Source organism: Anser anser (genome assembly GCF_964211835.1).
Source record: "Anser anser genome assembly, chromosome: 3".
In the NCBI taxonomy this organism is placed as follows: Eukaryota; Metazoa; Chordata; class Aves; order Anseriformes; family Anatidae; genus Anser; species Anser anser.
In genome coordinates, this window is record NC_139722.1 from 54,612,759 (window position 1) to 54,631,405 (window position 18,647).

The 18,647-nt window shown below is 37.4% G+C and overlaps 1 protein-coding gene across 1 annotated transcript in view; it reads right to left on the reverse strand.

Annotated features, from left to right (window-relative positions):
• MAN1A1 (mannosidase alpha class 1A member 1) overlaps positions 1 to 18,647 on the reverse strand; it is a 141,525-nt gene that overhangs the window by 65,750 nt on the left and 57,128 nt on the right. The window contains exon 4 of the mRNA XM_083828757.1: positions 17,262 to 17,342. Within this exon, the coding sequence (XP_083684883.1) occupies positions 17,262 to 17,342 (81 nt within the window). The remainder of the gene's footprint in view (positions 1 to 17,261; positions 17,343 to 18,647) is intronic.

An 18,647-nucleotide genomic window follows, 5' to 3' on the forward strand; every position in this document is an offset into this window, starting at 1 on the left:
AAGCTGATGCACAGCACAGCGGAGGGGCTTCTTGGGGTCTGGGGACATCAGAAAAAAGCCCAGGAAAAGGGCCACATTGAAAAGCCTCAGTTTGGTAAATAACCTCGGCCGCTCCCTTCTCATTAAAATTCTCAAAGCAGTGCTAGTTTTCATCCAAATCTCTCACACACATATAAGAACAATATCAGCTGTATAAAGTAGGAGGAATATTATGTTTAAAAATAATTATACTCCGCAGCCATTTCCAGAATCTTGTTAAGCATCTGCTGTCACACACTGCTGGGCTGTAACATCACAACAGATAACGTGTATACTGGTTTCCAGATAAGAGAACCTGAAAAACGCAGACCCTGCAGTAAAAGGAGAATTCCCATCTCAATTGAGGGCTGAATCAGCCTCAGGGTAGTGTTTTTAACAAGATCTTGCATATGGAAGTCCAAAGTGTATATTTAACACGTATATGAGAGAAACAGCTATTACAGCACTCAGACCTGAAAGCTTCTGGCACCTGCGGTGACGTGTCAGCTCAGGAAGGGGCACAGCAGCTTCCAGCTTTCAAAAATCTCAAAGTATTTAAAGAACTTTCCCGGACCCTGCTGTTGTGGGAGATTCAGACAGCTTGTGGTTTCTGTGAGCCACAACTCAGTCTCACTTGTAAATATTAGAGCAGCACGTGTCTTTTTCACAACTTGCGGAAATAACGAACACGGCTATGCTTTTACACTTGTACAGGATACCCCAGTATGCTGGTCCCCAGCTTGTAGAGACCATACCATACAATAAACAGTACACTGTCATATCCATGGATATTATCCGACAACGAAGAGCATGAAAAGCATCTGTTATCCTACAAAGAAAGCTAAAACATACACCAAGCTAATATATATATATATATTTTTTTTTTCTGAAGGAAATCTATTTAAAAGATGCTTAGTACAAAAATTTGATTACAATTTCAAAAAACAAACAAACAAATCTATCCTTTCTTTTATTCAATTAGCCTTTTTTTTTGTTATGGTTTTACTGATGGCAAGAAAATTAATTTCCTCTTCTAACTGATTATTGTACCAAAGAAATCATGTAGCACCATGAAGAATCCCCCCCGTAGAAAAGACTGTAGAGAACTTAATCAAATGGAAGTAACTGGATTAGGGAGAGAGTTCCAGATTTAATCCGAATGTACATAGCAACAAGCACAACACAAAACCCTCAAGTTATCAGCAGTAGCTAGCACACGTAATTACTTCAGGTTTTTTAACTAAAGAATTTCTAAGTAGATACTTTGTGTTCAAAAATCATATTGTAGGCAAGTCAGTAATAAATGGTACAAACTGTCAGAAAGAAGGCAAAGCATAAAACAAAGAAATATTACTGCACACTAATATATATGTCTGACTGCTACTTTAAAATTAGAATGAAAGAATTGCTAAATAAGCAAAGAATTAAAAAATTATAAAGGAAGAGATTGTTCCAGTTATATTTAGTTATTTCCTTTTGTGCTATTTATGTGTATTTAAGATTGCTTATGCAGCTATAAAGAACAATTTAACAGGAAGAATTCTTAGGCCACAAGCAACTGCTAGTTTATCTACTAATGTCAAGAAACCATTAACTTTTTTAAAGCTTATGCATACTTGCACAATTAAAAGTTAAACTACATCCTATTAGTACCTGTAAAGCTCACGAGCTTATCACGAATATTATTTCTGTTGTGATAATTCAAGACAAGGTGGTGATGAATAAATTAAACAAACTTTAACAACTGTCTGTACTAAAATAAATTATTTCTGTATGAGAGTCTTTCAGAATTCCTCCCCCCAAATTCAGGGCTGCCTTAACTTTCCAAAAGGTGTGGTATGCAGCATGACAATGAGTAATGAACAGGATTTGCTGCATATGTGCAGATCAACCACATGCTGGCAAGCTGGCTCCAGAGACTCAAACCACAGGTAGCAAGACTCATGCCTAAAAAAGCTGCACTGAAAGTTTAAGATTCTGAACTCCCACACAATCCCCAATAAATACATTATAACGTAGCTCAGCGTAGGTAAATCTATGTCAAAGATTTGGGATGCCATTCTTATATCCTGCCAGAAATAGAAACGAATTACTGAAAAGGCTGGAATCCCAGATTCCCCATCAAATGATGAATGAGCTTCTAGCAAGCGCAGACGGCAAGCTAGCAGACATTAAAACTATTAGCAGCCCATGAGTGAGGACTAAGCCCAAACACAAGAACTAGTGTGAGTTTTTAGCTGATACCCAGATAACTGGAACAGGGTTGATACCTACAGACCCACCTCCCCTCAAACCCAACAAAAGAAAACTCTCAGCAACCTGAGAAATCTGATGTTCAAATGCTTGGATGCTGGTGAGAGACACAAACACCATCAGCCCTAGGAGCATCCACTGGACTAACACAAGGCATGTGTGCTGAGAGAACAAAATGTTGTGTGTTTAGTGCTCAGGTCTTCTACAGTTAAGGAAGATGATATATGTATTTGAAAATATATCGGACGTAAGTAAATATGAATGGAACTAGAAATAAGGCACATACAATGGAAACTCATTATATTGTGAAGCAATACAGAAAACATCTGGATGCTATCTTCGAGGTTTGTGTTTTTCCTGATTAAGGAAACAGCTGCCTTAGTAAAATTACTCATATCCACCAGTAATGAGGAGTATCTTTTAGCACAATTCGTCTGTTAAGCCACAAGCATCTGCTTCCTAATTTTCTTCTTATTTAATCTTGTGTACCCAGCCCAAGTGCTGTAACAACAAATTTAAATAGCTGCCTCATTTTACATCTTGCAAGCCATGGTATCTAAACAAAGAACAGCACTTTGCATACAAAACTCTCCTTTCAAGCAGGTGACCGCTGGGAGGTGATTTGCAGCACCATCTGTGTGAAGGGGGAAGCGGGTGGAGAAGCCTGGTAAACATTGCATGGTGAATCAATAATTACATCCTTAATGTAGCATAAAGCGCTACCAGAAGATTCATTCCTGGCTTTGTTAATTTGACGGTATCTTTTAATTCCAATGCCATTAAGTGATTCAGAGCAATGCCTTTACTGTGCACCTAGACCACGGTGGCAGGCACGTAAGAGGCTAACATCACCCTGGCTAGGTAAAGGAAGTCCTGTTTGCTTTTTAATGTTAACTCAATAGCAAATGGAGAACTGCTTGTTTCAGCCAGCGTTCTGTGATACTTGCAAGCTTGTTGCAGCTGCTAATGGAAAAAGTTTTAAATGATGTTTATTAAATATACTAGTGTAACAACATGAACAGGATAACAACTATTCCAACTTTTATTGTTCTTCCACTCGTTTTATTTTTTTTTCCTAACTTCATTTAGTTAATTTCAATGTTTTACTCAGCATCAGCATAATAGCTTAATGAACTGATTCTCAAGTAGCAGACCTGAGCAGTGAGAAAGCAGCAAGAGTGCAATTTCCCTGCATGCTTCACTAGATCTGATAGTGGGTTACCTACAAAAGAGTCCGAAGCTCAAGGTCCCCAGTATTCTGCCATCCTCCTTGAGTTGGTTTATAGCAAATGGGTACTTGCACAGAGAAAATCCATCCAGCCTGCTGAGCCGATGGAAGAAAGAAACTATGCCTCTTTGCTCTCCTGCCTCACCAAGGGAGAATCTTTCTGAATCGCCCCATGGTCTGACACCATTACATGTATTTTGAGTAAGTAAGGTATTGGTATCACTCAAAGGCCAGTCCTCAAATGGTTAAAACTTATTCTGACTATCTCTGTATTGTCTTCTTCATCTATTTTCTCATCCCACAAATCAGGTAGCACAGACTAGATCTTCACCTAGCTCAGGGCTTGTTCCCTTGAGAGAGTTATGCTTATTGCTGCAGAGCAATTGTTCTGTTTCTCCAGTTGTAGTTCCATGGTCTCAAGAAATAAAACTTTTCCTTTTTCTCTCCCCCCCCCCCTTTTTTTTTTCTTCCCTACTCAAAGTGCTCCAGATAGCCAAAGGACTGTATTTCCAGGAAGTTGTGGGTAAAAGTTATATACAGCTTGCAGCACAGCATGAGAGCATATACAGGACAATGACACAGGATAGTCCTAAGTGACTTGTTCAAGCTACAGCTTCACTAGACACTGGAACGAGCTATTTACCAACTGTGTCCAGACCCTCCTCTCATGTAGGGTAATAGAGTAGCTAGCTCTAGAAAGAAACAAGCTGGAAACTAACACAGGTGCAAAGCTGCTGATAAAAGGATTGGGGCCCAGGAACCAAGCATGACGAGAGTCCAAACTAACAAGTTTGAATACTGAAGTTTAAAAACAAGTCATGACGTTGGGCACAGAACTACAGGCTTCCAGACTTTTCAGTCTTCATTAAACAGAAAAAAGCTTAAGTACTTTCATTTCCACCAAAGTTTTCTCTAATATCACTTACAGACATCCTCTGTTCCTGTCCATGAATGGGCAATTCCACTATTAACTGGGTGTGTTCGTGGATACAAGAATAAATTAAGCTACTCTTTTAGAGTATTTCTTCTACTGTTTAAACATATATCAAATATAATGAGTATTTAATTTTGTATATTAAGGCTATGCCAAGTTGAAACAATAAAGAGGTTCTTTTAATCCTTATATTAAGGCTAAAGCTGATACAGAAATTTCCAGATATTTTGATCTCAGATACTGGAAACATCATAAATACTTTAAAAAGTAAAATGATTACAAGTACAGAGACAGTGCCTACTGTTAGTCTGTTAGATTTACATCATGGATGACACAGGAGCAAGCCATTTGACATAAAACTCTCCAATTGACCCTCCTCTGTGACAAACAGCTACAGCCTGTTTCTCTTTCAGTTTTATATGTATGGAAAAGGAATAAAAAGTTTTTATTTGCTCCAGCCATAATGTTTCAGTAGTTGAGTAAATTCAACCTGTATTTGCAGCTCTGTGCCAACAGTTTTGCTTGATTCTGTGACAAGTGAATTCTGTAACACTAGCAGTTGCATCGATTATGTGTTTCTGAGAATCTGTTTTTCAGGAGAGAGGAACATGTTACAATTTAGCATCCTTAACATTCTTCTTAGTTCCTTTCTCCACAAGACCTCTGACACACCATCTTGCAGGCTTTTTATATAAGTAATATAACCTGAAAATATTCTCTTTTATAGTAAGAAAGGAGGATGGTGCTTTCTTAACTCAGTGCTTTCTTATTGTTGAGATTTCTCTGAAAGATAATAGTCTTTGAAGTATCTGACGAATAATGTGCACATCCAAAACAAGCCCAAATAAAGTGCTTATGTAGTTTCCTTAAATATAAGAAATGTGAATTCTCTTGTAGTTCTTTTAATGTAAACCAAAGAGAAAGTTTCAGGAGAGGAGAACTGTAATTTAAGAAGCTGCTTTTATGTTGTAAGTTAAATCATCAAGCAGACTAATTCAATTCCTTTGTGTTTACTGTAAGACTATTTCTCTTACTGGACAAGCTATAAAACTAAGCAACTAAAATATAAGAAGGCAAGCAGACATTTCCGATTTGTAACTGTCAGAAACAAATGAAACAAGTGCTTTTCTGACTGAAAAGCAGTGCTGCCAGCAAGTAGTAAATTTATGAGCAAACCAATTGTTTCTCTGAATTCCCTGCATTTTTTATTTTTATTTTTTATTATTTTTTAACAGTTAAACGTTGAGGTCATTCCTATAATTAAATAGTCAGAAGATGCTCTCTCCAAAGATAAACATTACGTTGTTTTGAATGCAGTGTATATTTGGAGGAAATGATGGTTAGAAGTATTCATAAAGATTTGAAGTACTCATATTGCCACATATTGGTATCATTATGTTGCTTTCCTTCCCTGACTTGATGGAAGGTTGAAAAGAATAAATAAATAAAAGGCATAGCAGTCCTGTAAGTTCTTTCTGTTTTTACCAAAACTCATCACATGGCTCTACTGTTTCATTTTACTGTCTGACTGAAGACTTCACATGGCTATTCCTAAGACAGAATACTTAGCAGGTTTCACTTATTTGTCTTCCTGATAGTATACAATTAAAACATTACAGTAACTTAACTGCATTTCAAGTTGGAATTACACACACATATATATATAAACACATCTTGAAAATATGATCTGAAAAGAGGCATCTTAGAACCACCTACACTCATTTCTTCTATCACCAACTGTCATAGACCATTAAGAAGGAACTGGTTGAGCAAGGAGTTCTTCTCACTCTTATCCTTTAGCTTTTGCTTCTGGCGTTGGGCCAGTTAATAAGCATATTAACACACAACCTTCGAGCAAATCAAAATGTCTGTTGTCTGCCCAGATGTACTGACTACCATCCCCTTCATCTCCTGTAGCAGTCTGGCAATGTTTGCCTACAGCATCTCAGCAGTTATTGATCTTGCCTGGAATCGGGAAGGTTATTTGTTCTTCCCTCTTGAATATAAACGGAAGTAAAAGCAACTATGGAGAGAAAAGACTGAGTACAGTCTGACTGATGTTTGTAAGAGATACCCTACAAGCAGCAAAAGCTGATGAGAAGGTTTGAGTTATTCACTGGTTTTGCATGATAAAAGGAAAAAGATTGAAATTGTCTGTATGCTATGAATAGTGTTTTTAAGAACAAGTTGGGGAAAATAGCATCCTTTAAGAAATGTCATTGTGAGCTGCTGACTTTGTTCTGCAGCTGTTGGTTTGAAGAAAACAAAAAGTTTTTTTTTTTAAAGAAAAATGGAAGAGAACGAACTTCACAGCATATCCTTTTTACAAGAAGATCCTGAGGATCTACTGGACTGTAAAATCATCTAGCAATGCTTGCAAAAAATTAAGGACAACATGCCCCCCAAGGATACAACACAGCTTTAAATCACTAACAGGATTGAACTAGCTTCCAAAAACAACTAGTGTGGTTATTTCGCTTAGCCTGCAAAAGCAGATGACAGCCTAAAGGCTGAAGAAAACAAAGAAACCAGACACATCCAGTTCTTCAGATTAACAGTTAGAGAGCCTTTTTGGTGGTTCAATGCATCTGAATTATAAGAAAAAATGGAACTGGCCCATGATGCCAGAAGGAAGACTGGTTTTTGTTAATTGAAGGTTGACTCCGGCAACACTACTGCTGAAATGATCTTCCTTGTTTACTTTAGAGTTTTGTCAGTTTACATAGGGTTGGTTTTTTTTTTGGTTGTTAAAACAAGCTTTTGAGCCTTCTTGTAAGCTGAATGAGAGAATCCCCACATTGTGCTGTACCAAGCACTTTCGAAGGAGTTATCTAAGTCAGGTGGTTTAACAAGCAATCAAAGGTGTTTGGAGAGTATCACAGCTGTATACAAATATGAAAGGCGAGTCCTTCAGAATATCTACCACCTCTTGACCTCTCTTTTATCTTATGCATTACTAGAAAATTAAATGGCAAGATAACTGACCAGATAACACCTGTGGAAATACAAAAGTAAAATACTTATTGACAAAAGACTTGCAAGATAAACAGTGAGCTAAAAAATTGAATTTGCTGTATAAATATATCCTACGCTATTTTTCTTTGAGGAAAGCAAGTTAGATTTACATGAAACTCTGGCACTACATATTACTCCTCTTTTTCATCCTTCAAATCTTTATGGAAGTGATTTTGTTCAACCTCTTCTCAGTCTTTGGCTTGAGAAAGGTTTGCCCATTTCTGTGCATTTTGTCCTGTACAAAATGAGAGCTTTTTATTTATTGACTTGAGGAAAAACAAAGATTTGTCTTTCAAATACTTCATGACAGCTCTGCTTAGGGGCAATCATCTGCCAAATAACCAAACTCCCCTCTGGCATCAGTTGCGCTGGAAGTGGCTCAGGATATTTCATGTGAACATCTTTTCTAAATTCCTACTCAATCATTTGCACATAGGGCGCAAATACAGTCTGTGTATGGCAGAGACTAGCTTTTGGCACAGAAGAGACAGGAACTGTACTCACTTATCAACCACAACATTTATCAACATTATTCAACTGTTGCATTTTTACCAGCAAATGGCACACAAATAGCATGTGGATTCCTGCAATTTCCTGAAAGACTTGGTAAAAATTGCCCTCCTTATTTTTTCTTTCAGGACTCTGTTTGAAAAGCATGGTCCTGCCAATAATAATAATAATAATAATAATACAGGCCAATTAGCACTGTCCATGCTAAATTAAAGCCAGTGAGCCTTGTTTGTGTCTGTTTCAGATTTGATCTACTGGACAAGATGTATTGCTAAATCCAAAGGAGGCTAAAAGAATATCTGCTTCTTGTGTAGCAAAGATACCATTATCTGTACTTATTGCTGGAGGCATGAAGGGCATGCAAAACCAGCAATGATGTCTGCTTTTGATTTGATACATTCAATTTTCTCAATGATCTTCAGTTAGCTTGTAGCAGCAGGACTTGCATGTGTCACAGAATGTGGTGTTTTGTAATGAATCTCTAATCTGTTCCTTCAAACAGCAAATTTGATGAGGTTTAACCTCTTCCTCGAGTTACATAAAATGAATGTCTGTTGCACACCAGCACCTTTTCCTGACATTTCTCAATGATCGCCACAACATCCCAGGGAAAGGGTAAGTCTCCTGGTGCAAAGAACTATCCATTTTCTTAAAGTCCAGCAACAATAAAACGTATGACAGGAGTTTCTCCCCAAGACACTCCAAAGGATAGTGGCATTTGTCTAAAATACTCCTCATGTGCAATACTGTCAGACAAAAGAAGGAAGCATATTCTCTCAGAACACCTCTCCAATGTATATCTATATCCCATGCTCCAAATCCCATGCCCTCGTGTAAAAAGAGTGAGGCTGCAACTGAAACACTATTTCACTTTTAAAAAACTCCTTAATCTTCATGCAGATTGTCTTCCTGTTTTACATTCACATAAAATTGTTTTTATTATTATTATTGATTGTTTTTGTTGAGGAGCATTCCCAATTTTATTGTATACTTCTATTCACTTCATTTGTATTTAAAATACTTAGAATTAATTAATGCTTACATATTCTTTAACAGAAGTAATTTAACTTTTCACAAAAAGATACAAAAGTTGAAGGATTTATTGAGAAAGTCAGATTTGGAAATCTGATGGAACACCTAAGTATTTTCCTATAGAATGAAAACCACAGAAATCTTCTCATGCTTATATCTTCTCTAAACTAATAAGGAAAGGAGCCTATCATCTACTTATTTCCCAATGTAATGAAAAATAACCTCTGGATCAAACTCAATCTATGGAGACAAAGTACAGAATGTGATCCTACAAAAATAGATAAACATTCTGAAAGATTTAGATGCAGAAATTGAGTTAATCCATGTCCAGAGTCAACTGCAGGTACAAAGTATTTTTACCTGTACTTTTTAAAGGGAAAAAATCAGTACAATTATTCAATACAATTTATTACTTTTGAGCCACTAAAGAAACTTTTGTAATACTTCCACAGAGAAAATAAAATTTTCCAAATATTTCTTATAGCATTGATTAAAGGAGGGTAAACTAATTTCCCTCTATTCCCCCCATCAGCACCAGTTGATATATTTTGATGTTGCTTTCATTTGCAGAAATAAGTCAGGTGTTTGGTTGTAAAATTATATACGGGCATAATTCTTTAGACACTGAGAGTATATTTGCAACGATTTCAATGCTGCTTGCAAATGGCTTCACAGAGCCAGAAATATTGTCTATATGTTGTACATTTTCTTATAAATTTGCAGCACATATACATTTAGATTTCTTATAAATTTGTGAGACAATCTCACTAACTCTTCATGTAATCTGGTCTTACTTTTCTTTTACTCTGCTTTGTTATTGAAAATGTATTTGATGCTGCAAAATGAAAGAGCTGAATACTGAGATAAATGAAAGAGACAAATGCCTTGGAGATTGAATTTCTATGCAGATGCATGGTGTGTCTGGACAGACTGCTAATAGCATACCATGCAATGAGGTCTTCTTTTGGGACTAGCTAGAACTGCTGCTCAAAAGAAAAGCACCCACACTACTACTACTTACAGATATGCCCTCTCCAACTGTTCTGTAGAACCACAAACAAGTGAAACTGCAGGAGCTGGTTGAGAGCCAAATCCTCAGAACAAACAAACCAGCTCCCTCTCAGCTGCTTGAATTCTACTTAATAATATAGCTCAGGAGTTCATGTCAAACACACCAGCTGTTACAATCACGATCAGATATTACTTAGCTCTCATTATCATCCATTCTCCTTTCTAACAGTTTACCAGCTATAGCATCAAACTATATTAAGTCTAGAGGCGATCAGGAATTTTTGCTTAAATCAATGTAATGAGCAATAAAGCATTTGTTTAGTTATTTCTAAAGTCAATGCATGAATGCAAAGACATGTCAAATAAATGTGCCATGGGACTAACCAAGCGTTTTTTGTTTTGTTTTTTTGAAAGAATTCCCCAAGCACACAACCTTCTTTTAGTTATGAATAAAGCAAAACCATTAAAAGTGTAGAATGTGGTTATGTACAGGTCAGTTCTAAACTCAAGTTTTTCAGACCAAAGTCAGGGCTGTGCCTCCTGGTTTCTTAGTAGGGTAGTAGACATTCAAGTTAATGAAAGCTCAAAGAAAAAATACTCACTGTTGAGCTTCAACAGCTACCAATTCACTGAATTAATGTGCGTGGCCAATATTTTCACCTTACATTAGCACAGTAGCCTGAGGGTCTTTATTATGAGGTACAAAACCTGTTGGTGATGGCAGTAGATGTTGCTTGCTGGGTATGTAGGTGGCAAAGCCTCCACAAGGCCTCAGGTAATTAGAGCTGGGTAGAAGTTTCCAGTCACGGTATGTATACGTGGTATTAATAACTCCAAAGCAGGGAGGGAAGAGAAGGAACACTGAGTAGCAAAATTTGAATTAAGTATGAGACTGAAAAATGAACATTTCTGTTATCACTCTTTGAAATGTCCTCGGCATTTTGTGTGCAGCCTGTTTGAGAGGCAGCGTTTCACAAAGCAGCTGAGCAAGTAGTAGCATTGAGAGAAAGGGGGCAGAATTATTAGGAATGAGGAAGCTCTTAGAGTATAGGGAACCTACTCAACAGAGATGGCTTTAATCAATGGTGACGGTTGTTGATTGCACTGCAGGAACTTGAGACAGAAACAGAAGACTGAGGGGCAGTCTGCTTGCAACAGCAGAAGAGAGGAAAAAAAGTCTTAGGAGTCAAGGTTATCTGCAGAATGTGAATCCATAGGGATTCTGTAGTAGTTTTGATGCAGCTAGCACAGAAAGGGAACAGCATTAGGTCTATTACTGTAGTGGTGGTGAAGACATGGAAATGCTAGTAGAGATTATAGACTGATTGTGGGAAACAGTGGAGTTTAGGATAAATCCTAAAACAAAGTAACTGCAGAAAAGCTTAGTTTGCACCAGTGTTCAGCCTTGAAGAGCCAATGCAAACCTTCCCATGCAAAGAGATTCTTAAAAGAATAACCATAATGCACTGTTGACATTGAACTAGACGACATCTTGAGGTCCCTTCCAAGCTGAATGACTTCAGGATTATAAGAAATATGCAAGTTTTAAAAAAAAAAACAAATCAATAAAAACAAAACAAATCATCAAGATCATTTCAGAGCTCTAAAGGAATTAAAACATGACACCCTGAAGTACTGATGCATCACTTACAGTGGCGGCAGATGGATGGGAGGTGGCAAACACGACCTAAATCTTCAAAAAGAGCTGTAGAAAATTACAGACAATAGCTGTCTTCTAGTTTCTACTACGCAGGGAATTCTACTGCCAGTCTGTGAAGATGCTTCAGGAGGAGAAGTGGCATTCATAAAGAAGTGATCAAGCTGATAAAGTATGCTTAAAGTTTCAAACAGCATCAGAAATTAAGCTTCGAAGACATAAAAGGAAAAGTCCTCTTGTTAATTAGTGTCAAGTTAAGTGAAAGGAAGCAGAAGATAAAATGTGGTCAATTCTCACACTAGTGAGATAAGATCCCCAAAGGATCTATACTGAAACTTACGTTCTCTGATTGGCAGAAACAAGCCAATACCTTTGTTCAGGTGGACATTCTCCTACTATCAAGATTGCTAAATAATTAATTATATGCTTTTGTATTTATGGAATTTAAATTTTTGCCATGAAGTTATACAACTACATGAGAAGGAGAGCCACATATAAATAGTTACAGTTAATTGTGCAGAGTGTTTAAGTACTGTACCAAGTCAGCAATGTCTTGTGGCCAGCCTGGCAAAAGCAGCTCTAAATCATTAGAATCTGTATCACTATTTCATGTCTTCCACTCATTAATAAGAAAGCACTACAGTCACTGATGGATGGTTGTTTTAAGTGAGCAATGGTTAGGTGTGAAGTCAGACAGGAGGCCAAGATCATCAAGTGAGGTTGAACAGTGGCACTGTAACACCTATTCTAAGTATAGATGTTCCTAAATAGGTATAGCAGTAGATGGAACTGAGGAAGTCCAACACTTATCATCATGAAGTATTTTTTTTCCCTTCATCCCAATCAGGATAAAATTGTGTTCCTTCAAACAGAATATACTGTCAAAGTAAAAAAAATCTGTCACATTTCTACTTCATTCCATGAAAACAAATAACGATCAACTTGATATTCATATTGTCATCAACTTTATCTTCCTCCTGTGACAACTGTCTTTAATCCTGGAAAAGTAAAGGTCGTATTATGCCGGAAGAACAGCTGCTGAATCCAAAATATTTTAATAAAAAAAAACAAACAACAAAAACAATTAGTCATCCCATTCAGAAAACAGAAAAGCTTTGAAGGAATCTGGGATCTTACCAGCAGGATCTAAAACTCACAGGCTTCTTATTCGCTTCAACATATGGTGGATTTAAATTTTGTACTACTCACACAACCTGGAATTATCATTAAAAGTTCCTTTTATTTCTGCCTATGCAGTGTATTCCCTGGCTGTGGAACCAACCTTCAAGTAGAATAGTCTCCTTCTTACATAACAAAAGTAATTTTAACAGCACCCACAAGAACCAGCTACCAATCAAGCTGAAGAGCCAGTCAGATCATAGCCAACATAGCTTCACCAAGGGCAAATTGTGCAAAATGACTTTAGTGGCCTTCTACAATGGAGCAACTGCATCAGCGGACAAGGTAAGAGCAACTGATGTTATCTCCCCGGACTTCTGTAAAGCCTTTGGTATGTTCCCCCACAGCACTCTTGTTTCTAAATTGTAGAGAGATGGATTTGATAGATGGACTATTGGATACAGAATCAGCTGAGTGGCTGCATACAAGGAGTTACAGTCAATGGCTCAATGTCTGGCTCAATGTCAGAATTTCCATTTCCAAATGTAAACCAATAACAAGTGGTGTCCATACAACAAAGGTCCATACTGGGACCAATACTATTTAATATCTTCGTTAAGGACATGGACAGTGGGATTGAGTGCACCCTCAGCAAGTTTGCAGATGACACCAAATATGAGTGGTGCAGTTGACACGTTAATAGGAAGGGATGCCATCCAGAGGGGTCTAGACAGGCTTGAGGAGTGGGCCCATGTGAACCTCATGAAGTTCAACAAGGCCTAGTGCAAGGCCCTGTACCTGGGCTGGGGCAATCACCAGTATCAGTACACGGTAGGCAATGAATTGCTACTTGGGGATACTGGTGGATGAAAAACTGGACATGAGCCAGCAATGTGCAATTGCAGCCCAGAAAGCCAATTGTATCCTGGGCTGCAATTGTGGCCAACAAGTCAAGGTAAGTGTTTCTCCCCCTCTACTCCACTCTCATGAAACCTCACCTGGAGTACTGCATTCAGCTCTGGGGTCTCCAGTACAAGAAGGATATGGACCTGTTGGAGCAAGTCCAGAGGACAGCCACAAAAATGATCAGAGGGCTGGAGTACCTCTCCCATGAAGAATGGCTGAGAGAGCTGAAGTTGTTTACCCTGGATAAGGCTCCAGGAAGACCTTATTACAGAATTCTATACTTAAAGGGGGCTTATAAGAAAGATGGAGAGACTTTACAAGGGCATGTAGTGATAGGACAAGAGGTAATGGTTTTAACCTGAAACAGTGTAGATTTAGATTAGATATTAGGAAGAAATTCTTCACTATGAGGGTGGTGAGGCACTGTCACAGGTTGCCCAGAGAAGCTGTGGATGCCCCATCCCTGGGAGTGTTCAAGGCCAGGCTGGATGGGGCTTTGGGCAACCTGGTCTGGTGGGAAGTGTCCCTGCCCAAGGCAGGTGAGGGTTGAAACTGGTCTTTAAGGCCCCTTCCAAGCCAACCCCAATTTTTCTGGTATTTGTAGCTGTTCTACAAATGAGGTTTGGTATTTGACTGCAATTCTTTCTAGCTTAACAATCACAAAATACAAAAGCTGTGACTTAAAGTGTATGACAGTTCTAGCACTTTTAGACATGTCAGATTAATTCTAGCATGGCAGAAATTCTAGAAAGTTTAATATAATGCATCTTACAGCTCTATTCGCAAGTGAGCACCACAGTTATCAAGAGGCAAAGTATTCCATTTGTTCATTTTTAAAATTATCCACATTGGTGCTTTTATCTAAGTGAACAATTATGTGAGCAGGATGTTTTTAGGAACTACTCAGTATGATAGAATATTCTTTAATCATGATTAGTTAGACTTATAAATGATTATGAAACATACAATATGTTTCAGCTTTGGATCATTACCCGTGGGAATGTAATTCAGAAGTACAAACAATAATTATTTGTGACTCCTTTTACTGAAACACAGACTTCTTTAATTAGGATATTGATAAGCGAGTTTTAAATAGTTAATCTGACAAAGAACAAAATGAACTTCTAACTGAGAGTGTTTCATCCTCCAAGCAACCTGTATACAGGTCGTTCCACTTCCTTAGAAATGTCCGCTGATATAATAGACAAAAGGATGATGTGGGAGCAGCCAGGCTCTGGCAACATCAGTCCTTGCCATACCTGCCAGCAGCACCAGTGGAGGATACACTCACAACATGGGAAACATCACACTGCTGGACAGCTGCTCTGTCATAGGAATGGATGCATCCAGCTCTTCCCATATGCAGCAGCTGGTTATTGCTTCAGTATCTTAGACTTAGGAAGCAAACAAAGATGTTTCCCCACATCTGATAAAGGCAGGGTATTTTTAAGAGATCCATGAGGAAGCATGCTAAGTTACTCTCTAAGACACTACGAGAACTCTTAGTTTATGAACATCATTCTGCCTCAGACAGGAGATATCTATCAGAGTAATGAAAACCACTGACTAGTTTGGGCAGTGTCTTTCCCAGTCTGCAAGAATTCAGGACTCTCCTTAATCATTCATGTCACCTTTGTGTTTAGGAGCCCATTCTACTTTTGTTAATGAGTCCAATCATTTTTAGAATAGACATCATCATCCAGCATCACTTTTCCATCACAAAACATTCCACTTAATAATGCATTATGTGAAATACCTTCATTTTTAAAAAATGTTTTCTCATTTCATCTGCACAATAGAGTTTTATTTGAATATCAGTACTACTGTAAATCCAGTCCAAGAGGTGGTGATAAAACTGCCTCTCTACAGGTGAAGGAATGGTTGAGAAGCAATGACTAGGTGCTATTTAGGAGAAACAATATGCATTGATTGAAGTGAGACTGTGCATTAACAGACACATGATATAAACCATCAACATACAAATGAAATCAACAGCACTGATGATAAATGGCTCAGGCATTCCTTGGCAGACAATTGCTACTTTATTTGATGGTTCACACACAGTCCTCCACCAACTCTTGTTTGCCAAGAAGTATCTTCTGTTTCTGTCACAACCAGTTAATTAAAATGTAGGAATAGGTTATACTGGAAAAGCTCGCTATATTTTATGAGAGGGAGATCGACAGGGAAAGATACAACTATTTAATCACACAGGGAAGAGCTTTCAATTCTAAAGACACCCTTAGGTATGCTTATTTCTGGCTCCTGAGTTACTGGAGGAGGACAAGTGATTTCCTTCAAGAGTCAGAGATGAAACAACAAACAGAGGTAAAACAATATTTAGTAAAGGTGAAGAAGCCAGCTACTAAACACCTCTCAATTTTTTCATTTATATTGAGTGAATACGAAATGTGTCTAAGTACATTTTTTTTTCCCAGAAAATTATAAGAGCTAAAACATGAAAAACTGTATATTTTAAAACATCAATATCTTTTCAATACCATTTACACTCAGAACAGGATTGTGAGGAACAAACAAGTAAGTCTACTTAACAGGTAAAACTGTCAGCAAAACACTTTCTCCTCATAACTGCTTTGCCTTAACTACATAATGCAGTAGTACCTGCTAGGACAACTTTACCATATTAAGTTTTAACCAAAAACAACACATACACCATAAAATTTAAGATAATTTAAAGAAAAAGGTTCAAAATAGAGCTGTATCTAATAGTTTCAAAATTTACAGATGAAAGAAAGATTTAAAGAAATCCAAAGATAAATTCAATTGATGGTTAAAGAGTTTTAACTTGTGTTGATCCCACAGTAAAACATGACTATAATCCACAGACAGGAACAAGAATCTAAACTAGAAAGATTAAAGACTTTTTAAGTGCCAAACTAAAAATTTTAAATGCCACAGTACCTGTGACTTAGCATAGCCTTCTCTAAATACATTACAGAAATAATTGCATTTGATAAAGTTCTTACACAAAATCATTTCTTTATCCTTTCCAGAAACCATGACAGGTGCTGTCATAGTACCTTTAAAAGTCATTAAGAAGGCAATAGAGATTAATGAGATATTACTGCTTTAACATGTAAACATACATAAACATACAGTTGTCCTTTCTTTCTTGACGTGTCTTTTCCATGTGAGCTGAAGCTTTAGAAAGGCCAACAGCTTTGTCAGAGGTGTGGTTCATATAAGTTAAGGTATATACTCCTAAATTATTTGTGAAGCAGATACCTAATGTCCCAAATCTACAGCTTCCACAGCCCAGTGGCATAGAGGCTCTGCAACTATGCACTCCAACATGAAGCCCAGTAAGAATATCCTGGGTATGGTTTCAACTGAGGAAAAAAGTTCACTGAACACTTACACAAAGTAATAGCTTAAAAACTTTAACACAAATTAACACTAATAGAAGCAGTAAGAGCCATTAGACATCTCTGCTGTACAGGCCACGTTTTCAAAGCTCTATATAGACTTAATTCTGATAAATAAAATGGGTTGTTAATCTAAATTAACTACTTATGTAGATGATGGTATTTCATATAAACCACGTGAAAACATCTTACCTCTTCTCCTGAAAGATAGTAAGCTGAAAGTAGTCCACCAACAAAACGGATGTTCACTTCAAATACTGAAATTTCTGCATTCTGTTGAAATAAAAAAACACAGCTTTATTCTCTGACACTTTTCTGTAAGAAGAATACTCTCTACTGAAATTATAGGTTCTGATTATATTTACATAGATTGGTAATTCCAGCTACTGTAGGAAAACATTCGTTTTATTTTTTAAAAACACATGCATGCATTAAAATACAACAGCTGTAGATGACAAAACACATAATATGTAGGGAAAGCCAATGTTAAGTGATCTTAGAAACATTTTACAGTGCTGTTTCTCTTTCTCATTTTAACAAAACATCCCCTTCATTATTCTCATACTGTTTAACTATTCACCTCTTTCACTTGGACAGGAAGCACTCTATAAATCCATGTAGCTGAGCACTTCCCTGCAGGTGATTCAGAGCTCAAATGCACTCTCAGGTCATATGCCCCACACTACCTCACCTCACACCACCTTGACTCAGACACCTTATGAGAAGTTCTAGGTCAGAATGTCATATCATGAACATTTCTACATCAATCTAAATGCAGGTTATTCTAAAGTTGGACTTGTAGGTAACATGAGTCAATTAAATGTTAATGATAAAATTGTAATCACGGCATGTATTCACTAGTAAGGAGATGATCTTTCACTATTACAATGACAGATCTTCCCAAGCTGACCTGGTCTTTACCAATGATGTAGACTGGCTTTGTTGTACTTATCAGTACAGATACAGCCACTACCTAACTCAAAGCACATGCTTCACTGCCTTTTTAAATTCAAATCTAAATGAAGAAGCTCATCTTATAATCACTACCTTCCCCTGTTCTGGAGGATCAATTCTGGTTTTACCCTAAAACACAGTCCACTGAAAAGGCACTTAGTTGAAAAGCTGGTCTAGTGATGTTTCTTAATTTCAGCTTTTGAATGTAGCACTACTTTTTATATTTTTGCATCTCTGTAGAAAACTGGCACTGAGCAGTCAATCTTCTAAACTTTCGTGTACATAAATAAGGTGTTTGACTTTCATGTGTTCTGAGTTGCTTTTGCTTCTATTGAGTTGTTTTTCCTGCTTTCTATTTCCTGACATACACTACAGCTATATTCAATATAAATCAACACATAGTGGGGCTGCAGAATTTTCTTCCAAAGGGCTTGCAGGCTTTTTCTCATTCAGCTAGTTAACATACTTTTCTCCAGTTTAAAGGTTCAGACATCAATTCACAGAGGAGGGAAGAAGTTGCTCCCTGTTTTCTATGGATTTGAAATTCTAGTAAACTACCTTTGCAGAAGAGAATAGCATATGGTTACTTATTAGAAATGTTACTTCATGGTTTTCAGGTTTGCA